The sequence below is a fragment of the Pyxicephalus adspersus genome, chromosome 2 (genome assembly GCF_032062135.1).
Source record: "Pyxicephalus adspersus chromosome 2, UCB_Pads_2.0, whole genome shotgun sequence".
Taxonomy (NCBI): domain Eukaryota; kingdom Metazoa; phylum Chordata; class Amphibia; order Anura; family Pyxicephalidae; genus Pyxicephalus; species Pyxicephalus adspersus.
The window spans coordinates 132,127,049-132,153,011 of NC_092859.1; the positions used below are offsets into that span (position 1 = coordinate 132,127,049).

The 25,963-nt window shown below is 36.5% G+C and overlaps 2 protein-coding genes across 3 annotated transcripts in view; both read left to right on the forward strand.

Moving 5' to 3' along the window:
* GABPB1 (GA binding protein transcription factor subunit beta 1) overlaps positions 1-6,200 on the forward strand; it is a 20,146-nt gene extending 13,946 nt beyond the window's left edge. For both annotated transcript variants that reach the window (XM_072402430.1, XM_072402431.1), the window contains 3 exons: positions 3,059-3,115; positions 3,871-3,894; positions 4,995-6,200. In XM_072402430.1, the coding sequence (XP_072258531.1) occupies positions 3,059-3,115; positions 3,871-3,894; positions 4,995-5,147 (234 nt within the window). In that variant the 3' untranslated portion in view covers positions 5,148-6,200. The remainder of the gene's footprint in view (positions 1-3,058; positions 3,116-3,870; positions 3,895-4,994) is intronic.
* Positions 6,201-12,279: 6,079 nt separating this feature from the next.
* HDC (histidine decarboxylase) lies at positions 12,280-25,455 on the forward strand. The gene is made up of 12 exons (XM_072398793.1): positions 12,280-12,310; positions 13,977-14,149; positions 15,288-15,401; positions 16,508-16,630; positions 17,543-17,677; positions 18,696-18,839; positions 19,421-19,487; positions 19,606-19,768; positions 20,407-20,497; positions 21,358-21,456; positions 23,329-23,430; positions 23,533-25,455. The coding sequence occupies exons 1-12, from the start codon at positions 12,283-12,285 to the stop codon at positions 24,208-24,210; spliced, it is 1,917 nt and encodes a 638-aa protein (XP_072254894.1). The 5' UTR covers positions 12,280-12,282; the 3' UTR covers positions 24,211-25,455.
* Positions 25,456-25,963: the final 508 nt, after the last annotated feature.

A 25,963-nucleotide genomic window follows, 5' to 3' on the forward strand; every position in this document is an offset into this window, starting at 1 on the left:
GGGATGGCATCCCTTCCATGCAGCCAGGGGGAAAGCTGGATTGCACTGGGGTTTGTTTTTCTTTTTTTCTTTTTTGCCCTTCTGTAATAAAAGACATGCCTGATCGCCCATTTTCACAGCAGATGCATTTAGCATTTTTTAATGTGTTTGTAAATTTACCATGTTTTGAGAGTTGGGAATTTTTTCTCTCCATAATTTCCATCCTAAAACGGACCGAAATTCTAACATAAGTTTACATAAAGCTGCTGGGAGAATGTCATTGGTGGTTGTGGTTTGGATTTGTGTGTCATTTTGTAGGAGTGGTCTAGTGCCCTGCATCATCGGTGGCTTTGTGCCCTGGTGGCTTGTGTATCCATGCCTTTAGCACTGTCAGGTTAGGCAGAGGCTGCAAGAGAGCAAAACAGCAGATCTCCGCACAGCCCAACTGCACAATGACTTCCCTGTACAAGTGACGTGCATTTTTCTGGACATTTTCCAGGCATGAAATATGCCTGAAACTTCCTGGAAAAATGCATGCACAAGTGTTTGCAAGTGGCGTCAAATTAAGTCTATGGAGGGAGCAAACTCCGCTTGATGCTACATGAAGAATGTATAGCAAGGCTGCCAAATAAAATGAACTTACCAATAATAATAATAAAAAAAAGACACTGGCTTTTTGGTTGGTTGGAGAGTCTGGACAGTGAGGTAGGAATGTGGGCGGAGGCAAAGGTCAGGATTGGATTGCAAGGTCAATAGTGCCACACACAATATGGGCGCTTCCGTACAAATAATGGATGTATTAGTTGTCATAGATGCAAGCTGACACAGCCAGCACCACTATGTGAGATTGGCATTCCAGTGCACATAAGTGAGAACCGATATCTAATGATAAGCCTGATGTTAGAGTTTGGGTTCGCTTTAATATTAGATAACCACAGAAGGAAGGGACAACATTTCACACATTAGCCAGTGCATGTTTTTTTTTAAATGTTAAAAAAATAAATACATTTTGGTAAAGGCAAGGTTTTTCTATTTCATGCTGAAGCCTCCAGCAAAGAGAACAGTGGCCAGCCCAGCAGTGATATAATCCAAATCTCAGTCAAAATGTGCTGATGAGCATTCAGTATCAACAGTGACTTCAGACTCACATTCCCATACTAGGAGGGTGCACTGATATATTCCAGGCAAAATTTTAAGTAAAGGGGTATTCATGACATTCTTTATCAAATGTAAAACCATTGAACAGTAAGTGTGTAAACTGTGCTATATTGGCTTTTACATTTATATTTTTTGTCTTGTCCAACAAATGTTCTGCAAGGTGCTGCTTCTCAGGCTAAGATATAGTGGGCCTGATTTATCAAAGCTCCTCAAAACTGGTGAAAATAGACAATCATTGGAAAACCTGGATGATCCAGCAAACCTGAAATTAATTTCTTAAAATGTTTCCAATCCTAAACCAGAGCTATCAGAGCTTCACATAGAGCACTGGTGGTAATGATTGCACTACACATTTCAGCCACATTCCATTAAAACATAGGTGTGAAAGGTGCACATTTTATATTCTAGGATACTGTATCAGCCTTTTTCCTATTCAGAAATGTGCATTTACTGTAATTTTTTTTTTCTACCTAAAGGGCATTACACATAAAAACTTTAGACATCATTAAAGTGGTTCAGGCATATGCCTAAGGTTTCTTCTCTTAGTTTGCTGGTTGGATGAAATTCTAAACAAAGCTACCCTAAAATGTCTGTAAGGTACCAGCGATGCCAGGAATCTTGTGGATCCTTTGTTAGTTTTCAAATGAATCCCTCTATGGCAGCGATCGCCAACAGGTGGTCCGGAGAAAGTTTGGGGGGTCTGCTGCTCTGGTCAGTGCATCCCTGAGTGGGGCGAGGAGAAGGACCCCGCTCGGGGGACGCACTGGCCAGAGCCGCAGACCATGTACCCCGAGCAGTTCCCAGGCTTAGTGGGCGGGCTGTGTCCCTGCACACAACCCACCCATTCTTCCATTGCAGGCTCAGATCTGTGATGGGAGAGTGGGCGGGGGTATGTCACAATGATGTCATTTTGGGGGAGGTTTCTCCCCCTTTGAGTGACGCCCGGCTCCCTGCGCATAAGTGGTCGGGAGCCAGTGATTTTAGTGGTCCACGGACCTGAAAAGGTTGACGACCGCTGCTCTAGAGCATTGATTCTAAACCAGGGTTCATGCAGAGGTTGTCAGGGGTTGCTGGAGCAATTAGCAGTTTGTGATTCTCAAATCAGTTTAGGTGAAATCAATTATGTTTTAGCTATCTGTAGTATTCTTCCCACTGTCCACCACACTAATATACTGTGAATTGTGGGCATTGTTTATGTCAGGGGTGTCCCCGGACCTGAAAGTAATTTAAGGATTCTCACATGTTAAAAAGTTTGAGAAACACTGCTCAGGATCCCCATTCAAACTTTCATGGTTCTGTTGACCTGTACCCTAATTTTAGTGGGTAGCGGTTCTGTTGCACTCTACCCAGGATTTTAGTGGGTAGCGAAGGTGATGCATTTAACAGTTTTATAGATCTAGGCTGTGCCTAATCTTTATGTGAGCTGTGTACATCTCTGGGCCCAGGACCCAAGGAGGCACCACAGAGATGCATCTGAACATAGCATGCCCTAAAACACGGTTGAGAATGCAGAAATATTACTAAATTCAGAACTACAAGATGTGTTAGTCATTGGACTTGAGCATTAATGAATGAAGGGGTTATTCTAAAACTTAATTCTGTGTAAGGACATATTTGTTTTTTTTCCTGGTGACCTCTGCATAGAGTTTAAACCTTTTGGATTATTTAGTATGTTACAGATTATTCTTGGCATATGCATCAAATAACATGTCTTAATCTTCAACGCAGATAATGGCCTCAGATGACATTTGCCTTGTGCAGTTCATATGATTGTGTCAGACATTCTCTGATATATACAGAATTACTGATAAATATTGAGCATGCTTTCACCAAATTTTGATATTACATTCATGTTGGCGACCTCTTGGCTCTTTTTAAAAACACTGCTTTGTTTCTTTTTAACCTCTCTTTGATCTGCTAGATTCCAGAAACTTCTGGTTCAGAAATCTATATTGTGAATACTCAGGAGTTCTCTCAGGTATTACTATATATTCTTCAGACTTTATTGTAGGTTTCTGAGAGAATCTCAAAAAATTAATTACTCCATTTTGTGAAAGCCGTGTGTGTTTTTTTATTTTTTTGCTTTTATTTTGCTTTTCTATTTAAGTTTTTCTATTGGTGAAACTTGTTTTGTAATGCCTGATTATTTTTCATGCATGAAAATTGTGTGGGTAAAATTATTTTCCTTTTTTTTTTTTGTTTAAATTATTTCAATCAGCCCCTTAACAAACACCAAAGTTTATTTATTTTTTTATTATTGTTGGATGTATCTGCTGTTGCACAATTTAGCCTACAGATTCTTTCCTTAAGTAATTCCTAACCTGCTATAACAAGGATAGTTTTATTTTTTAATAAATACGTCAATTTTGTTTTTAAGTGTGGCAAAATTGTCTGTCTTTTGACTTAATTTACTTATGTGCAAAACTATTTTCAAGTTACTTTTCAGCCAAAAGAGGGGAGGGTTGCTTGCCTGGTATTCTGCAGCTATTTCTTTTAGTCCTGTGCCCTGTAGAACAGTTGCTGATCAATACAGCTAAAGACATCTAAATCATAACTTTTAATGGGTTTTACTTGGCAGATGTGGTCAGATACCTTCATTTGGCTGTTTTGTTTGTAGTAGAACAATTCAATCTGTACAAACTTTGAGACATGCAGATACTTTCAATGAATACTGTGATTTGCATTTTTTACAATTCTGATTATTTATACTTTTTTCTGTTTTCTTTTTTCCAGTTGTCAGAGAACCCTCAAAGCTGTGTATGTTCCTTTTATTATTCTTTATTGGAAAGTGGATCTGTTTCCTTTGTGTATTAATACAGTAATCCTAAGATGTTTCTTTATTTCAATATGTTTTTTGAGAGAGACAAAAAATTATATAACCTAAAAAAGTACCACATAAAAGTACCTCATTTCATTACATGCAGAATAAAAAAGAAAAATACAAGTATGTTAGGCAAGCTGTTACACTGATATTTGTAAAACACCAGAGCAAGTGGAATAGTTCTGGTTAGGTGTTGCAATATTCCATTCAAGGGTTCCAAGTACATTCTAAGACAATAGGAGTGTCTTTAAGATTGCAAGTAAGTTTGTAATTGACCATAATTTAATTGAGCTTCACCTTCATAATTAACAGAGTAATAGTGGGAGATTTCCAGGCCTCTGTAAGGGCAATACAAGATGCTAAGAGCACATACCACATTTATCATTTCAATGGTTTAGACCAGATTTAATTAACGGCACACATTAAGGGCTATCTTGCAGAATATGGCTACGTACACACATCAGATTCTCATCCGAATATCTCTTCAGGGCTAGTATCAGACAAGAATCTGATGTGTGTACAGCAGCCAACCCACATTATTCTTGGATCCATGGTGGGGGATCCATGAATAACCGCAAGTGAAGGGAAGAGAGCGCAGCGGGGTGCCACTCGCTTGTTCTCCCCTCTCCATAAAGCAGAACAGCGCTGTATGTACAGTGCTCATTCATTCATCTTTTGTCAGTGGAAAGAATTGTGAAAGATCATTTCCAACAACAACAATCTAACGTTCCTAAGATTGAGAATCAAGGAAATTAAGTTGAATACCTCAGATCAAAAACCTTGAGCACTTAATATGTTCCATGGTTACCATTCTGCCACAGCCCCTAGGACTTTTCTAATACACTAGTTGTGGTGTGATGTGATGATTTCAGTAGCTTTAAAACTGGCTTTATTTTGTTCATTTTAGTGTTCAGTCCCATTTATATTCTGTTTTGTTAACAGGTCTACTTTATCATTGCCCTAGTAGTAGTTAAGAAATTATGGGCTGGGTATTCAGTGTATTGCTGTATAACTATGCTCATTATTTTCTTTGCAGGAAAGAGAATCTCTTCAGAAGCAACTTGATGAAGCCAACCGAGAAGCCCAAAAATATCGCCAGCAACTTCTTAAAAAAGAACAGGAGGCAGAAGCTTACAGACAAAAACTGGAAGCTATGACCAGGCTGCAGACTAATAAAGAAGTGGCCTAAACAGACATTTATATATTTTTTTCCCCCCCTGAGACTATGATGCAGACCTGTGTACTGTAACATGCCATGGGTGGACATCCAAATTAGGAGCTTTCTGCCGGAGAACTGATCTTCAACAGGAACATGTATCATACAAGTGCTGGTCTTTAAAGGTCAATCTTCGTGAAAAGTATTTAAAGCGAAGTACTGTATATAGTTTTTTTTTCTTATTGGCAAGTTGATTCTGATTTATTCTGGAGAATGCAGAACATTTTTGTCAGCAATTATGGTGAGAAGCAAGTGTTTAAGAGAAGTGTTTAAGGATTGTACCTCTTCTTCATGGTCTACAAATACTCAAATCTGCATTGCTTTCTGAAAACAGATCAACGAGGTTACCATTTCCTAGTGGAAATGTTTGTACAGCTTTTGTTTTTGCCTCCTATTTGAAACCGTTTTTTTTCTACTAAGCAAAATGTTTTATATGTTTAAATTCGCAGGTAGACTTACATGTATATGAAGCTGAAATATTTTTTAAAAAGACTTTTGTACATATGCTGCATGTGGCTTTTCTTTTGTATTCCCTCCTTTGCACATACCATGTTTTTGGTTTCTTTCAGAATGAATGATTCTTTTCACATAGAAACCTTAAATTGTCTACATGTTGAAAATTGACAGCAGTATAGATTTTGCTGTTGATAGCATACTCTTTTTTTTTTTTTCCATTTTTTTTTTCTTCTCTATATGTAACTCTGTGAATCAGAGATGTAGTCCTTTAAAGAATTGGATGTGACATTTGCTTTGCTATTTGTATGTTTATAGTCATGAGAACTTTTTGTATTTTTACTTTATTATTTTTCTTTTCGTTAATAGCAAATCTGTTCTATGCACAAACTCCAAACCATATTTTATCAAAGCCTGCAATATTTTCAAGACTTCATTCCAGGAAAGTGGAGTGTCAAATCCAATAACTGATTTATTGCTGTTTAATAGAAAGTAAATTGTAACCACGCTCTATATAATTGTTATCTTTCTGTTAAACTTAAATATGAAAATAATTGTTTTTATTTACCAATACTTTAGTTTGTTTTACTGTTCTTTTTTTGCTATGGGAATCGCATAACATCCGAAAAACATGACATGACATAACATTTTGCTCATAAGAAACGTGGAACAAATCTTGCTTCCAAGGTACAGCAGGCTGTTTCTTGAGCAGATACACTCGTGTTTGCAATATGGAGTGTCTGTTGTACACATAAATAGACCAAATATGTAAAAAATTAAGGTAAAATCTCTCAGGAACTTCTGAGATCTACCACTATTTTGCCTAAAATAATAAAGCTGTTTTTATATATAATTGTTCACAGAAATACACAATTCAATGGTTTATGGATCTAGTTGTCATTATGTCTCAGGGAATTATTAAAGGAATTGAGTATAAGGGATTTTTAGGTCTTACTAGCTGTATGCTTGTGACTGTTTTTTATACCAATACCTTAAAAAAGAAGCAGGTAATAATACCTAAAGTAGACTTAGGGCTCTATTTATATAAAAAGCTCTTACTTTTGGTTTCTTCCTTAAAATGCTAAATAAAATGTTCTTACTGTTTTTTTCTGATGATGAATTAATATTAAGCAAGTGAAATAATAGAACACTGGATATTTATATCAGAATGAAGACTCAAAATACTGATCATTTTAACTGTATGGGTGTTGGGAAGCTGGCAAAGGTTCACAGGGGTAGCCCAGATATTTCTTCTTTACAGATTCTATGTAAAGAATTTCAGATATGTTCAAATAGTTTTAATTATTGTTTTTTTTCTGCCAGCCAACTCTCTACTGTGCAATAATCATCTTTAGCACCAGTTTTCTATTGATTTTTAGTTCTTGTATAGCTTAATTAAAAGGTACAACCCCTCCAAAAGTGAAAGTCCCTAAAATGGGAGGTGAAATGTGACAACTGGCTTAGGAGGAATTTTTCTCTTTCTGTCATGAACACACATGGTTACAAAAACAAAAAACAAACTTGGGGCAACATGTTTTGTCTTTAGAAGTCACAAACTACATTGTTTATACCTTTCAATCTTGAAAGGTAAGGATCACTAAAAGCTTGGACATCGAGTTCCTTCCATTGAAATCCTCAAGAGCTATGAGAATAATTAGCATGATGACCGTGCTCTTTTAGACCAGTGGGTGTCAACCTTTTCGGACCCACAGACCACTAAATTTACCGTCTCTGGACCACACATGCACACAAAGGGGAAGAAATTTCCCCCATAATGACGTCATGATGCCAGAACACTCCCACTTCCTTACCCACTTGTTTTAGGTTTTTGCATAGGCTTGCATTTGTGACTGTAGGCTCTTGTTCCATTGTACTGTAATATGCTACCTTCCTTTTGATACAGGGTGCAATAGATGTAGAGAGAAGGTGGTAATAGTACCAAGTAACTGATGGTCCTGCAAAAGTCTGGATTCCAGCCAGAACACTGGAAAACTATTGGCCTGATTTTTTTTTAAGTTCTCGAAGACTGGAAATGATGGGAGAACCTGAGCCATTTTGCTATTGGCAAATGTTTTCAATTGTGGACCAGATCCATTTCAGGGTTGCTGGATGACCCAAGTTCTCACATGATCAGGCCCTATATGTTTAATATTTTAGAGCTGTGTGCCAAAGATAAATGCCTGGATGCAAATGAACCATTTCCTACCCCTATCATACAATATAATAAAGCTTGGAAATTTGAGAGTAAACCCACTCCAGAGATGCTTGCAGTGAGCCCACTGATGGAGCTATTGGCTGCAGGCTGCAGTCATGTATGTTCTTGGAGAGGGTTCTTGGGGGTCTCTTGATACATTATCAAGGATATTTGAGGCAAAATTACCCATCTTTCTTATAGCCTTATAGCCAAATTCTCAGACAAGGAAAGCATTTCTCTGCATAAAGGTGCACCCTCAACATCCTCTGCATGAAAGTGTGTTCCCTCTTTTCAGTCAGAAGGCATTTGTTAGCCTTTATACAGTTGTGTTCAGAATATTAGCAGTGTATTAAAAAAGTAAAAGCATTGGGAACACTGCACATTTATCCAAATTTATCCAGTCTCTGCATGGACCAATTCAGCTAACAATGAAGACCAGGTTGCCCCATGGCTCCATGGGATGAGAGATGTCAGCATGTCTGGCAAAGGAGAAGGCCTGGGCATTTTGTCAAGGACTTTGCAGGAATCTTGCAATGCAATAATGTACAGGTTTTTTCTTCAAAGCAAGAGCTAAACTCCTTTTATGCTTTCTGAAAAAATATTAAACAAAAAACAATTGTCCTTTGTTTGCCCACTTGCCTTTGAATAAAGCAAAGCAAGTGTGAAAAGAAGTAAAAGTATTTCTTATGCCACAAAAATATTCTAAAAAAGCTTGGATACATTTGCTGATACCCTAAAAAGATCACAATTAACTGTAGTAAAGTGATATTTCAAATGAGTAGTTATATTTAGTATAACACATCGTTAATTTTACAATCTGCATACAGCCTAACTGAAGAAAAGTAATCTCCGCTGTTCTGTATCATTGTGTGTCCCACACTGAACTTAGATTTATCTAAGGACATTAGAAACAAAATTATAGGCAAGCATACTAAAAGTGTTCGCTCTAAAACGATCTCCAAGCAACTTGATGTTGCTCTGACAACAGCTTGGATAAAACTACAACATATTACGCAGCGCTGCAAATAAATAGGAGTGGCAAATGACAGATACAGACATTGACACAGTAGGAGGAGAGGACCCTGCCCCGAAGAGCTTACATTAAAATCTGCATATATGGCTGCTGCAGTGTTTAGCTAAGCTGTATGTTTTTTAAAACAAAAGCAAAATTCCATTCTTCCATTCTAGCCTAGGTGCGTATCCTAACATTTAAAAATTGATTTGCTGTTTTTAGTTTATCAAGCCAATTTTTTTTCTATTTTTGAACAGAGTGGGTGAAAGTTAGAACCCCCCACCAGGCTTGTTCACTATATGGGATTTCGGTAAATAGATTTTTCATTCCTGTTTTGCTATAAAAGGAACACAGATAGAAATAAGAATCTAACAAGGGTTCTAGTGTTTCCATGCAGTGCTTAAACATTATATATGTCTTTGCACTTCTTGCATAACCTTGTTATGTTATAAGTTTTTGTAATTACAATTATTTTTGTATTAAGTTTGTATTACCTTGTATTGCTACCCTCTGGGGTGCCTATAAAATCAAAATAAAAAAAAATAAAAAAGACATGAAATAAAGAAGTAAAGATACAATGAAACAGAACAGAGGGGGAAACAAAGATGACAATCAGGAAAGGCTGTTATATAAAATAATTAAGTTCTCTAGCCTAGCAAAAATAAATTACACCCAATATTTGCCACATGCCAAACATGAACCAATGTCATGAAATGATGGCGTCAACTGGAGAGATACTTGCCTGACATTTGTCTTCAATGTTTAGTTCAGAGACTGAACATAAATCTAATTTTTATTTATTTTTGTGTACAGAGTGACACATGTTTAAATAAACACCTTTATTTCGCAGTAAGCCTGTATTTTGTTTGATTTCATTATCTGCTTATTATATACCAAGTCATCTGGATTTTTTCCCATGACCAATTATGACCAACCATGTCCACACTAAGAAAAATAACAGATTTATGCATTTTGTGTAAACACTATGCTTGAGTAATTTGTATTCACTTTAAATTGCAGTGTAGCTTGTAAATGACATTATATGTGGCTCAGCCTAGTCAACATTTTAAATGTGCTTTAATTTATTTAGACAGGTTTCTTTAGCAAATGTTAATGTTCTAATTTATATACCAACATTTGCAGTAATGAATGGAAAAGAACAATGCAAAGTGCTAGGGAAAACTGCTGTTTTAATAATATTTACATATATGTATTGTACCCTTAGACAGACACTTTACCTTTAAGTGCCTACATTTATAATCTGAGCAAATATCACTTTACAATGGGGGGTGCGCTGCTGGCAGAGGACTGGCGTAGCCCCCAGGCTGAAGAAAGTGAATTTTAAAGAGCATTTTTTAAAAAGTATTTTAATGTACAATATAGGTAACACTATGTCTGAACCTCCTTATAGAACAACTAATTTAAAATTATTAGTGACGACTTAGCAATTGTTGATATAATAAACACTATGTATGAAATGCATAACAGAATGCAGTAGTCAGAACACTGTAATGCACATCATAGTGTTTAGAGTGCACAAGTCTGGCCTGTGTAATACATAGCATATAAAGTGCAGTTGTGAGGACAACATACTGTATGCATTGCAACAATCATGAACCTGTAATGTACAGCATATTGTATAGAGATAAACAGTAATGGCTAAGTATCACACAATGCAACAGCATACCAAATAGAGTGCTTATGGTCAGAACTGTATAATATAAAAAAGGGTATAGGGTGCAGTGGTCAAGAAAATACACTTTCAGCAGTAAACCTGGATGATCCAGCAAACCTGGAATGGATCTGGTCCAGGATTGAAAACATTTGCTAACAAATAGCAATTTACTTTTAAGAAATCTATTCCAGGTTTGCTAAATCACCCAGATTCACTGATGAAAGTGTATCTTCATCCAGCCTTGGATAAAGAGTATAAAGTGCAGGTCAGTACTCTGTAGAATACAACATAATATATACAGTGCAGCAGTCAGGACTGTGTAACCTACAATATGGGGGATAGGGTACTGTAGTCAGGGCTAAGTATCCTATGACATAGTATATAGAGTGCAGGTCAGGACTATGAAATCTGCAGCATCACAACTGTATAGCAACCTGGTGTATGTAGTGTACAACATAGAGCATAAAGTGCAGTAGTCAAGACTTTGTAGCCTAAACAGTGAAGTAGTGAAAATTTGACATCTGTACATTGCTGCATGCAGTCCACCAGTCAAAGTGCAGAAATCAGAACTATGCTAATGCCTATGACAGCTTGCAGAGTGCAGTAGTTGGGTGTAAGTGGCCCAATTACAAATATGCTTAGTGAGCCCCCTTCAATCGGTTTCAGTGGGGCCCCATGGGTGCTTAGTGGTTATTGGGCCTAATGTTTACTTCAGAAACCACACAGGTCTCACACCCCTCTGGCCACTCAGGTCACTACAAAGTTTAATCCGGTTTGATCCTTCAGGCAGCATTGGGTTAGATATCCTTCCACCCAGTGACACCTGCATGCAATAAAACAAGGCACTAGCCATTAGTTAGTTTATTTGTAGTCTTTTCCCTGGAACCTGGGTCAAGTAATGCCTACGCCGGGTGGCTGTGAATTCAATGGGTACCCTCTTAACCTGATCACTACCATAAAAGAGAGGTAAGGGCTTTTCTAGCATATCTTTTGTAGCTGCCCTTCATATAATATAAGTATTATTCCAACTTACCCTATTAAATTGCTATATTTATGATAAGTTTCAATGCAAATAGTGCTTAGTGGATTTCCTCTTTTATAGGCAATAATAAAGGATCTGAGGATCTAATTTTTTTCATAACACCCCTGATGTTTTGCAAGCTTTGACACAACGGATTTCAGTTTACAACTGGCAGGAGTCATAAAATGAAAAATGGATATATCTAAAACAAATCTTTCCTTTTTTTTATATGTGCATGGACATATATGTTTGCATTGCCTGTCAATACCCTATGTAAACAACTTGCCAGCAGTGATCATGTGAGAAATTTGGAGAGATGTAAAGGGGCCCAATTAGACTGAAACTGACCATCAAATATGGGTACATTTACACTTTTATTGGCAATATAATTTCTACTCTCAGATCCAGATCTATCAGGTGTTTGAATGTGTTTCCAGCAGAGAATAGGTCAAAATTGGTCCTCGAACATCCGGTGAAATGATTATGAATGAAACTGGCTGTGTAGATACAGGTGAAGACATCAAAGATAACAGGGAAAGCAAACAGTGCTCGAGGGTTTCTTTTATTTCAATCGGCTTGATGGCGAGGCATCTGAAATAAATGGAATAAGATAAACTCAGTATGTAGACAGGAATAAACGTAAATGACGTATGACTAAGAGATAACAGGGGTATAAAACTTAAGGTATGAGAGGGAGGTTCAGAAAGACTGCTGTTAGAAGAGTTGGCTCTTACGTCTGGGTTTACAATCACAATGGAATCAGAAGAATACAGAAAGAGAGGTAGGTCACTTCGACCCTCATATTTGTTACCACATATTATTGGTAAATTATTTTATATATTTATTAGTTCTTTACCTCCTAAAGGTAAATTATAACATTTACATATTTTATATGTGAACTAAAATATTACTTCAACTATAACAAAACAAAAACAAAGAATATGACTCTTTTTATAAATATACATCACAAAATTAGTACCTAAATTTAAAACCACATACTCCAAAAAGTAGGTATTAAATAAAAAGCGTCAAAGCTTATGAAGTCCACCAAAAGGGATTTTCACATCCACAATATAGCAGCCACTATACCAGTGTAAACAACAGATTTCTTTATCAACAACCCTTCTGTATACTTTCTTTGCCATAATGCAGAATAACTCATTAGTCTAGAATTAGACCTGTCAGTTAAGTAGGTGTAAAACCTCCAGTAAGGTCTGCCGGACTTCTATTGCTGGGATCATCCACTTATTGAAGGCTTTATCTTTCGTATTCTATCACACTAATATCATCTTGGTCCATTTTACTTACACTATGAAGCTATTCTCTCCTTCAGCCTGTCCAGCAATTATTCATTGTTCTTTTTTCTCACTTCCTTGAGTCTCCTCAAATAAGTGGTGTGTACAGTACCAAGAATAGTTGAGAAGGGGTACACAGTAGTAATGGCAGATCAAAAATAGAAACACTGATAGTGAAAAACCTTTTTACTTTATTAAAATAACAATTGATCTTCTATTCCTTTCCCCTTTCAATCTATGCCTGGTAGACATTGACCAAATACATTTTAGCATTGTCAGAGTGATTACAGAATTATGGTTTGGAGGAAATGTTGCAGGGATCATATAATATAATGTGGATCTATCACAACTATTGAACTTTTTATTTGGTTTGTCGATGTAGAAATGTTCATATTTATGTTGTTTCATTGCATGTGGTTTTATAACACATTGCTGCTGTTTTTGTTGAAAGTGCCGTCTAGCACTGAAACAAACTTGAAACAAAACATTGTGTGTGCTTGTGCTATTGCTGATATATATTTGGTAACGATCTACTGCTAACTTTGTAAATCTGTGAAAGTGAGGTTTAAATAAATATGAAAAATATAATATTCCCTTAACATATGAAGTTATCATGTCCATGTGTTTTCAAAAAGTAACATTGCATACAGAATAATACTGGGCTAAATTATAGATCAGGAGTCACTAGTATTATTTACCTTTTATCAGAGAGGACTAGTAATATTCAGTTTTATAATAGGACATAAAAATGCTATTATAATATTATCCACAGCACTTCACATCATTAAATCTTAAACACATCCTTTAAAATCACTAAACCTTTGAAATTTACAGCCATATTTGCAAATGTTTTTCTTAAAAAAAGTATAAATAAGCAAAGCATAGGAAGCTTTTGCAACAGCAGAAGACAATCTATTGAAAATAAATAAAAAGCTAAATTAAAGGTACCTCAGATTGTAAAACATAAGATGCATTTCTAAGCTGAGTATACCAGAAGAGTCCCTCAAAGTTCAACGTTCTGTCTCCCAAAGCCTTGTGATGTCTCAGAAATTTAATTGTACAAGACAAATGTTAGTTTAGCTGTCACCAAATGATTTTATTTATGTGTTATGAAAGTGGCTTCAAATCTGTGTTTTTTTTACATGTACCTAGGTAAAGAATTGGTGGATTACATCTGCCATTATCTCAGCACTGTCAGGGATAGGCGTGTAAACCCAGATGTCCAGCCTGGGTATATGAGAGCCCTGCTGCCAGACAGCGCCCCGGTGGAGTCAGAGAGCTGGGACAACATATTCAGGGATATTGAGGAAATCATCATGCCTGGGGTAATGTAGAATGTTAGCTATGTACATTGGAAAAACTTCCTACAGGAGTAATATCAGCTTTTCTTTACTTTCTGTAAAGGAATAACACACTTTTTTCATGTTTTGATTTTGATAAGAATGTGCAGTGTTCCCAATGCATTTACATGTATTTCATTGCTATTATTCTGAACACAACTGTACATCACATCCCCTAATATACAAAACATTAGAAACATCAACACAAAAGTGATTGGTTTCAAAACATTTTTTTAACTAATTATTTTCAAATTTGCTGAAATAAAAGAAAATATAGACAGTATTAATGGGTGATATCAAACACACCCAAAGTTAAAAATAATTGAGGTACACATTGTTCACACTGGTGTGCTATATTATGTCAGTTCATGTTTAAAAAGGATGCATACAGTTTTTTGTTTATTTAGGCCAGACCAAAAAAAAATAAAAGCTGTCTAGTAAAGTAAATAGAACACATTGCATATTAACAATATGTGGTCAGCCCTGCCAGAAGGTGGAGCTCTGGGTTGCTTTTTACATCCTGAGCATTGTATCCTTTTCATCTTTGCTTTAATGAATAAAACATATTTGTTTAAAGAAGTTTATCAAAGTTTCTCAAAGTGACTAATGCTAATGTAATTTCTGTATAAACATAGTTCCCCCATTTCACAGTACAGTGGTGCTAATAGAACCATATTGTCTGGTTAGATCATATCCTGTTCAGAGGTAAAGCTGCACATGAGGAAAAATACTTTTTTGTTGCTTACTGTAAGTTCATCTGTCAGAGAGTCTTCTTGGTTTGTTTACTTAGCAATTACAAGCTTAAATCCTGTTTTCTGGCTAAAACCTTCCTCACAGTGGGCAGCCTATTGCAGCTTACTTCTATTGGCTCCCATTTATTGTGGAATTAGGTATTTTTTTTGTTGTTCCTAGATATATTTATTGTGGCGCATATCTAAAGAAAAAGGGGACATTTTGACTTTAACTCCTTTTGAATACAAAGAGAGCCTCAAAGCAAGCCATGCTTTCTGTTCTAGGTTATGTACTAATTTTATCAAGTGATAACAAGCCCACCAAGGTCTGGTAAACACAATTGAAATTCTCTGTGTTCAGTCTAATAAACCACAATTTTTTGTCTCTGTAGGTTGTCCATTGGCAGAGTCCCCATATGCACGCCTATTTCCCAGCATTAACATCTTGGCCTTCTTTGTTAGGAGACATGTTGGCAGATGCCATAAACTGTTTAGGTTTCACATGGGTAAGTTGTAATATTCCATCACAACAACTCAGATAAATAGAAAAATGTTCCTAGAGTCAACGTAATACAGGAGAAAATAATTGCCCAAAAAAATCAGTTTTTCCTTTGGGTTGGCTGGCCAGGGATGCAGAAGTTGCAGCATTTCTCAAATATACAGAATTGAGTGATATCATTTATTTCTGTGGTCAGTGCTTAAGCTATATAAGCTAGATAAATGTCCTCAGATGAACTGTCATGATCATCTCCGACAAAAATCTAGTGTGTACAGCAGTCCTCCAGCGTCATTTAGCTACCTATTGAGCAGATCACTAAACAAATAACTGGGGACGACTTCTATTATTTCCTGTGTTGGGGGTGCAGTATGATGTCTCCTGCTCATCATCCCCTTCTCCTCTCCATAGAAACTGAACAATTTGTTTTAATTGGCAGAACTATAGCATGCACATCTCTTTAAATCTATCTTACTTGGTAGTTAGTGAGTTGAAACCAATAATACAATTTAAGACTAATTGGGGAAGGAAAGGGCAGTCTGCAGACCAACTAATATTTTGCTTTTCTTGGCTCCTTTTTTCCTCACCCATCACCATGCAAATTAAATCTTTAAAAACCTGATGCTGTAAATAAGCTAGGAAAAGAAGCTGGCTCTAAGGCTTTCAATAGAAGCTATGAGAAACTGATAGTGTGCAATGAAATCAGAGTAATTTCATTACAGGAGAAAAGCCCGTGCAAGGTGATCTGGCTAAAGACTGGAAATCAGATTCAAAGCACATCAGAAAGTAGACAGGTACAGCTTAGTCATTTAAGATTATTATAACCCTAAATATAGTAAGTCAGGTTAAAAAAAGACATAAGTCCATCAAGTTCAACCACTAGGGAAATACATCTATCCCAGTTATAAAACTGTGTGGACATAGTTGATCCAGAGGAAGGCAAAACAAATATTTCCAGCATGGTTTATTTTTGAATCCTGTATTATGCCTATTAAAGGACAGTTGTGTGACAAATACCATTTACTACATTTTAACCTAAAATCTCATATTGGACAAAAAAATACAAAAATATATGTCATGTTATATAAATACATTTTTCCTGTACCTCTTGATCAGGCTTCCAGCCCAGCGTGTACAGAATTAGAAATGAATGTGATGGATTGGTTGGCAAAAATGTTAGGACTTCCCTGCCATTTTCTTCACCATTATCCGAAGAGCAAAGGAGGAGGGGTGCTGCAAGTAAGCTCTATTATAATACAATGTATATTACATATACATGTACATCATCTTAGAATAAGTTTTTTTGGCCAGTGAGTGCATGTGACTACAAAATAAACATGTTGATGTATAAAAATAAAATTTAGGGTACTTACCAGCAGATTACTGGTCAGCATACATAAATTGCCAACTGATGGTCACTTTGGGTCACACACACAAAATAAAAGAGATTACAGACAAAGAACAAATTCAGCAGTAAATATGAATGTAAATAATGGGAAGTAAATAGTAATGGCCATCTGACTCACTTATGCAGCATACTGTATGAATTTCAATTCAAATGCTGGCAGTGTTTGATCTCTAATATCTATGGTATAAAGCCTGACATTGTGTAAGAAGCATACAATGTCAGTTCCATGTATACTGTTGGTAAACCAAGTCAAATCTTGGCTTCCTATATCTATAAAAGATTCCAGAATTTCTGGCCCTGTTGCCACAGACGTTACATTTAAGATAATGGTGCCATATTGCGCCTATAAAATTTCCAACACTATAATATAGTTTTGTAGGAAGAAGCAAAGACACAAATTGCTGTGGGCAAATATTTCAGGCAAGTAGTGATAGAAGATGTCAGCAAGCGATGTAATCCACCAGTACCCTCCATATATAAGATTTAGCCCCGTGTAGCTAAATGTATTAGGGTCTATATCAATGAGCATTGGGCTTGTGTTGGTGGCATCATTATGACTTCCATCCTCTGATATTGCTCATGATTCATTGTCAGGCAATTGGAAGTGCAGCTGGTTTTCTTCTGACCTTCATTTAACCGACTTTATAGACTTGTACGTGTATGTGTACTAAATGTGTTCTGCAACTTGTCTTGCCACATCAGTGTTTTTTCAAAATAAAATAATTCTGTTCATTCATTTTCAGAGCACAGTAAGTGAATCAACTCTGATAGCTTTACTTGCTGCCAGAAAGGATAAAATCCTGCAAATGAAAGTCTCTGAGCCAGATTCGGATGACTCAAGCCTAAACTCCCGGCTCATTGCTTATGCATCTAATCAGGTAATACATTTCACAGCTACACAGCATGCCAAAACATCTTTATGTTGGTTTTCCTTGACAGCCTGTTCTATTTCTGAAATAAAACATAGGTAATACATAGGTAGAGATCATTGCAAAGTTATTTCATTGTGTGATGATAACCACATGATGATACTCTTTATGTAGAGAACAAATCTAGCAGAAAGTGGAGGATAGTTTTCATACCAGTAGTTATGGGGTGAATTGGTATTATTTAGCTCAGATACACTTTAATCTCACTTATTAAAGTCCAAATATTTTTTACTAGGTACTAGTGACAGGGGGCACAGGAAGTCTGCATGGTAACTCGTTAATGGGTAGCTGTAAATCTACCCTGACATAAAATCTGCAAGGATGAACAGTAGTTACAGGAGATTTGTATGCAAACCAATAAGGGTATATTCTATACTCTTGTGTCTGAATAATGTACCTTGGATTTCCATAGAACAATAGAAATATATGGGGGTAGCCATAAATGTATAAAACAAGTGGTAAGGTTTCTGTCTATTTTAGATCCACCAGGCCTTCATGTGATCTTTTGTGCAAATTAGCTACATAGTTACATAGTTAGTCAGGGTGAAAACACATAAATCCATCATGTTCAACCACTAGGGAAATATACATATCCCAGATATAAAACCCTATGGACATGGTGGATCCAGAGGAAAGCAAGAAAACCCTGGTACAATTTGCTCCAACAGAAAAAAAAATTCCTTTCTGTGTCTATGATGTAATCGGATGTTCCCTGGATCAAAAGTCTCTGTTATCTTTACTTTAAAGCCTTATTACCCAGTTATATTCTGTACTTCTAGAAAAACATCCAGCTTATTCTTAAAGCAATCTATAGTACTTGCTGAAACTACTTGATATTGTGTTGGCGTGCATGGGCAGTTTACACTTTGGCCCAGCTACATTTTTGTATGTAAGGTTTCCTGCCTAAAGTTCTTCTTAAAAAAGCTAAATAGCTCTGACTTTAACAAATAACATATTGTTTGTGCAGGCTCATTCTTCAGTGGAAAAAGCTGGTTTAATTTCTCTGGTAAAAGTTCGATTCTTGCCAGTGGATGAAAACTTCTCTCTTCGTGGAGAGACTTTGCAAGCTGCAGTTGAAGAAGACCGAAAACGTGGACTCGTTCCTGTCTTTGTGAGTCTTTTTATTACCTTCTTTAAACAATGGTCTAGGAAGGGCCTCTCAGTTGTGTCGGGTGGATCTACTGTGACACCTTTTTAAAGTCTACTGTACACAGCATTTACTATAAGAACAACTATCAATGTCCAGGGATATAAATGGATTTTTAATTGCAATTTTTATGATTATGATTGTGTACTCTATATGATATATATTTATTAAGATCCATATACTGACCTTGAACTCTCACCCCTAGAAATGAAAGATACAACAACACATGTTATTACAATAATGGTAGCTGTGTTTGTTCTGATCCAAACATTTAGGCCAACAGTGATCATTTTCTAGCCACATGACCAAATATGACCCCTTTTTTGCAGTTCAAAAAACGCTGATCAACTCTATTGTGGGCTCACTTCCACAAGAAATGGTTGGAAATGCAATGACACGACAATATTGTACAATTTTAGAAGAGATGCATTTGTATAGGACCCATATTCTATTCTTCGAACAGCAAAATATGGGGCAGCGCAAAAAAAAAATGTAGGTAGCTAATAAATATTACCAGCTTTTTAAAACTAATTGTTTAATTACAGGTTTGTGCAACATTGGGTACGACCGGTGTATGTGCTTTTGATAACCTTGCAGAGCTGGGGCCAATCTGTAAGTTAATTTGCTATTGTTGTGCATATCGATGATGTTAGTTTGTTGTTGATTTTGCTACAATATCAACAATAATACCTTTGTGTATCTCTAACCCACTTGTAATATTGTTGGCCAGGTGCCAAGGAAGGATTGTGGCTTCACATTGATGCTGCATATGCCGGCACTGCATTTCTTTGTCCTGAGTTCAGGTCATTGTTTAATGGAGTGGACTACGCTGATTCGTTTACATTCAACCCATCTAAGTGGATGATGGTTCATTTTGACTGCACTGCTTTTTGGTAAGTTTATTTTAATATCACAATACAAAAGATAAAGAAACGTATTTATAAAGTTTGAAGTAAGTCACGACGTAAATTATTTGCACTCACTGCAGATTACTAATCTGTGGTGTAGCTACAGATCAATGGGCTACAAATATAATTTTTAGTAAGCCTTCCTCCCTTTTAGTTCACTCACCTCACCCCCCTCCTTTGCTGTAAATATTGCCTCACATCTGCCATTGGCATGATTGAGACTTCAGCTGCCCATGTGCCAAGCATGACACAGGTATGGTGCCAATAACTGCATGCACCTGAGACTAAGGGCCTGATTTATTAATTAATTCATATCATGGGAAAAGAACTCAGATTGGTGATTAGCTTTATAAATAAAAATCAATGTTTGGAAGACAATACTGTTCTGTGGCACCCCATACCTGCCACATTCAGATAATTACATCTACAGTATTTGAGCTTCTTTCAGCAATACTGTACAATATTTCCCTTTGGGTACAATATGAATCATCATATTGGTCATCATATTGGTTGGATATGGGCATTATTAGTAATTGAACAGATTAGCTGTCTGTTCCCTTCCTTTGATGAAGGCAGATATAAACAGAAAAATTCCAACAAATCTTTTGTATTTCTTCTGGCAGGGTGAGAGATAAATATAAACTGCAGCAAACTTTCAGCGTCGACCCCATCTACCTCCGACATGCCAATAGTGGAGCTGCAACCGATTTTATGGTAAGAATTTTTTTCCAGTTGGGAAAATGTGGGTTCTTAATCAGGCATATAAATTTTCAAGAGATTGTTAGTTTCTGCCACCTGATTTTCATCTCACACATTGCTACATGTTAGGTGTTGACCATTGCTATCTGTTCTCCATTGCTATTTTTTTCCATGGTGGGTCTAAGTGAATGTGCAGCTGCAAATTTCTTTACTATACAGGTAGTCCCAGAGTTAGGGACATCCGACCTACAGACGACTTTTAGATACGAACAGGGCTTCTGTGCTCGTTCCTGTGCAGGGCGAAGGCTTTTTAAGGGGAGGCCGCGGTTTGCATGACTTGCAGAACAAATCTTTTGCTCCTCTGCAACATATTGTAACTCTTTAATGACCAAGAAAAACTCTGCAGTTGTTTCTTTTGGCATATCAAAGATTGCTCCAGAAGTTAATAAATGTCTAGGCTACCTCATTTTTTTTTCTTTTTGCTTTGTTTGTGATTAACTTACAGTGGGAATTTTATACAGTAACTGACACCACACTGTCTAATATTATGTTGAGACAAACATCTATCCTAATTGCATTTATTAAAATAATGTACCTGTTCCCACTTACATACAAATTGAATTATACCACTTAAAAAGAGTTCAGAAATAGTAATGTGCTCGGTTAGAATGCTATGTCAGTCATTCTGTGCTGTGTTTAGAGAAAAGTGAAATTTAAGTCCCTCCAGCAACCAATCAGATGCCTAAAAAAGTTACATATTAAAGTTATTCTTTGTTTGAATCTTTATTAGTAACAAAACAAAAGCATTTTAATTTTTTTGGCAGATTTTATGTGTTTTTGATAACCTAAACTCATTTTATTTTCTGATGCTGAAGCATTGGCAGATTCCTCTAAGTCGACGCTTCCGCTCCCTGAAGCTCTGGTTTGTGATTCGTTCTTTTGGCATAAAGAATCTTCAGGCACACATCAGACATGTGAGTATTGGGACCTGTGCTTGTATCAGCTGGTACCAAAAATATATAAATTATGATAAAATAATCCTTGAGTATAGTCATTTATTGATAAATAAAGATGGTATGATGAATAAAATCGGGAGTATCAGTTGGCAGAAGGAACTTCAACATTTTCTCTTTAAACTAGTTATTTACAACAGACCAATAAATATTCTGGAAGAGTTAGAAATATAAAATGGTATACAATAAATATTTATTACTGTTGTGCATAAATACAGTTCATTATAAGCAACATGCATAGGAGCAATGAGAAATGCTATAAGGGCCTGTGTCCATGGCATTAGTTTGAGATGATTCTGACATCATTCAGAATTAATTGACATTTACATTTGACCTGCTGTTGACTTTTTAATCTGCATTTGATATGCTCCATGTGGGTTTTGCATACCCAAAGACTTGTAGGGGAATGCAAATCCCCTTTGGCACAAGCCTTAATATAATTTGCAAACTAAAAAAACAAATCTTCATCCTATTGTAATTGGACCAATGACCACTAGATGGTGCCAGATAGAAACAAACAGATGCACACAAGCAACTTCTAGTTTTGAATTTAGACCACATACCAATTCCCAAGCAGTAAAATTACTCACATTGATGCAGAATATACAAATTTATAAATAATCAATAAAAACATGCATGCTATGCACATTATAATTTCAATGATGAGTCAATAACTGAGGCATGCCATGTTAGGCTGTAGTGTCCAGTGCAGGCACAATACTGTCTTGTATTAAAAAGAGGCATTGATTCCAGACATAATCTGTACAAAGCATTATTCAGACTCTACCTGAAATGTTCAGTCCAGTTTTGGGCACCACTTCACAAAAATGATGTTATGAAACATGAGTGTGTGTAGAGAAGGGCAACTAAACCAATAATAGGCATAAAGAAGCTCTGCCATGAAGAATGATTAGCTGAACTGAATTTATTTTCTCTTAGCAGGTTTAAAAAAGGATTACGATCACCATTTATAAATAGCTAAATGGTCCATACATTGAACCTGTTGCAAAGTTATGTATTATGAATAGAGGCAGAGCAGTGGAGTCTTAATGGGCAAGATTTTTGCATTAGTGATAAATTGCTTATCAAAAATACAATATAAATCATTTAAGATCCTAAGCGTTGTAAGTGATCTTATAATGGGGCCATCATGCGATGGCACTATACAGTCAACAACTAAACATAGGTATACAGACAATGATCCAGAAATCCAGATAGAGACCCGGAGATCTGTAGTGGGCAAATGTTCCAGAAAAAACGTTTCACCCTCTAGGGGCTTCCTCAGGGGTATTGTAACATTTGGCAATACATTGTAGTGTACCGTAGACAATAGTTGTGTTAAGTTGTTGACTTATATTTATATATTTATATTTATATTTATATGCTTGTATATGTATCACAGAGAGAGCAAGGGACTCAAATGACTCCCAAATGTTGGTGCAAGCCTCTGCCCTGCATACAACAGCTGCTCCAGTCTTGAACAAAATATTTACCAAGCAGGAAACAAACTCTTTAATCATCTAATGTTGATCCCACATCTCCGGACATCAACTGTTGCAAAGTTATTCATTCAATGTAAAGTAAATGTAAGGGAAACACGGTGGCTCAGTGGTTAGCACTCTGGCTTAGCATGTGAGTCCATTTGAGAGACAGCTAGTCTCATGATTATAAACTATGTAAAGCGCTGTGTAATATATTGGGCACATAAATACTGGATAACAATAATAATAAAAAGAAAAGGTATAAAGATATAAATGCACAGAATATATACCATGTAGAAGTAAGTAAGCACCAGAGGCAGTAGATCCAGGGAATATCAAATCACCTTGACAGGGAACTGAGCTGGCCAAATACTTTGAGTCTATGGTGAAAGCTGACCAGCTGTTTGAAGTTCCTGCTAAGCAACACCTTGGCCTGGTTGTCTTCCGCCTTAAGGTTAACAAAACCATATTTTTTTTAATCAGGAACTTGACAATAATTAAAATAAACATATATAAACTAGACCTTGAATAACTTATTTTCTTGTCCTTAATACAGGGCCCAAATGTACTGACGGAACAAGTACTAGCGGAGCTCACCAAGTCAGGAAATATGTACCTTGTACCAGCCACAATCAATGACAAGTTCATTATTCGTTTTACGGTCACCTCTCAGTTTACCACTAGGGAAGACATTCAGCGTGACTGGAATCTTATCAGAGAAGCTGCAATAAATGTCACCAACCGACATCATAGTGCCATACCCAGCGATTGTCACCAGTTACAAAGAGAAACTATGGAAGAGAACCAGGAGATCACTGTGCAGCCCAAACATGGAGATTTTAACCCTAAAGATTGGGTTGAGCAAATATGTGAAGATGACTTGGATCCCTTTGATGACTGCTTCCCAGAGAGTGTACCGGTAGCTAGCCAACACAGACCAATGTCTTTTAAGTATCGATACTGGTCTACTCATGATAAGAAAAAGACGTCCCGATCTCTTAGCTGCAATAGTGTTCCTGTTCATAATAGAGAGAAATGTATTGATAAGATTGTGCCACAATTTGAACTTCAGAAAGATGGCAGCATTCTTTCTAAACTACCAGGAAAGGTCATGATTTTAGAGAAAAATGGTTTCAGGAAATTAATTAAGTTCTATAGTATGCCCAGCTTTCCAGCAATTAGCATTCAATGCGGTCTCAAACTGCCCTGTTGCCCTCTGCAAGCACTCGTGTAGCATTACATGCAGGCCTTCAATGGCTAAGCATTAAATGTGTCTGTTGCTTATACACAAGATAGCCAATTTAGAAACTGGGTAAAACTCTAACCTTTAATTTCCCATTTAATATTAGGCTGCTTGTTTAGGATACTGGGCCAACCTATCAATCATTTCTGGCTTAGGTTTCCTATGAACTAAGAAATATTTACTATCAATTAAAAAAATATTTCAAAGTTGTCATCTTGCTTCACACTTCTCTATCTATTGGAGAATGTGGTGAAGGGAGACAAGCAGTCAATTGTCACTGCTAATGTGATAAAGTATCTCATAATATGCTGAAATCATTGGAGATGTCCTTAGCATTCTGGTGATGCAAGATTGCTACTGAAAGCTTGACATTTTTACTCATTGGACCTGATTTATTAAAGCTCTCCAAGACTGGAGAGGATACACTTTTGTCAGTGAAGCTGGGTGATCCAAATCTGGAATGGATCTGGTCCAGGGCTGAAAAGTTTTAATAACAAATAGCAAATTACTTTTAAGAAATCTATTCCAGGTTTGCTGGATCACCCAGCTTTACCAATGAAAGTGTATCATCTCCAGTCTTTATTTAAATCAGGGCCATTGTGTTCAGCTTCTCTCCTTGTTTCAGAGGCTGCAGTTGGTGATATGCAATAAGTGAAGCCAGTAACTTACTACCACCACTGCAAACTCCTGCTTGATCTAAGAGGCTTCAATCTGTTCATGGCAAAAACGCCAACAAAACATCAACAGACAAGATAGCTGTCACCAGTGTGAATAGGCAATAGGTACATTTTAGCTTGAATAGATATGTGTCTAGAAAAACTGGCATTTTAGTGTAGTGTAGAGAAGATGACTGCACTTTTAATGAGCACCAATAATACAATCCTAATATGCAATCTAATCTCCTATGAGGTTTTATTAAACGTGTAAATTGATATATATTTATAATATAGCTAGATACATTATTCCTGATGTCCAAAGCAGTTTGCATGTAATCTGGTACAACTAGCCAGGCATGTGATCACTTAGTACTACAGAGAAATACACACAAATGTTGCCAAACAAAATCGCATTTTACTACTTTAATTCCAGCCATTCAACTGCAATTACAAACTCTATATATCCAATACCCACTAGCGTAAATTACCCTTTATATGATCAATAAAATGATGTACTCTATTTTCTGTTCAAGTTTAAAAGGACCAAATTTATGTTTAATTTTAAGAAATAAAAGCAAAACAAACATTTAGCTCTTTATATGGTGATTGTACTGCACTTTTATTCTCTTAAAGGGGGGAGCATGTTGTCTGAATGTTGTTCTCTTGTAGGATGTTGAAAAGGTTCTGATATTCATGCAGATTATTGAAGGAGCTGGGAGCAAGGACCACAAAAGACTAAAGTTGTGCTTATAGGCCCTTGAGTTTCATTGCCGGAGCCATTTTTTGAACATTTATTAGTACGGAACACTAATCAGGTTTCAGATTGTGACCTTCTAGAAACAAGGTAACTGGTCTAGCCAGGACAATTGCTGACAAGTTGTAGGAGAAAGTAAATGATCAACACCTTTATAAGAGCCCCAGCCTGACAGTAAGCAGACATGTGTGCAGGGTGCCAGGCTGGGGGCTTCAGTTGCACTAAAGTGTATAAAACTAATATCTATTTTAGTATGTTTGGCATCACATCTTGTCTCCTACTAGGATAGCCAGGAAACTTTGCAACATATTCACAAATAATGTATTCACCTAAA

What these genes read in the sequence shown, in the direction of transcription:
- HDC (XM_072398793.1), top strand. Translation starts at nt 12,283, where the DNA reads ATGGAATCAGAAGAATACAGAAAGAGAG. An exon ending in ACTGTTTAGGTTTCACATGG is followed by an intron (nt 15,402 to 16,507) that starts GTAAGTTGTAAT and finishes CCTCTTGATCAG; the next exon opens with GCTTCCAGCCCAGCGTGTAC. An exon ending in TTTGACTGCACTGCTTTTTG is followed by an intron (nt 19,769 to 20,406) that starts GTAAGTTTATTT and finishes TTCTTCTGGCAG; the next exon opens with GGTGAGAGATAAATATAAAC.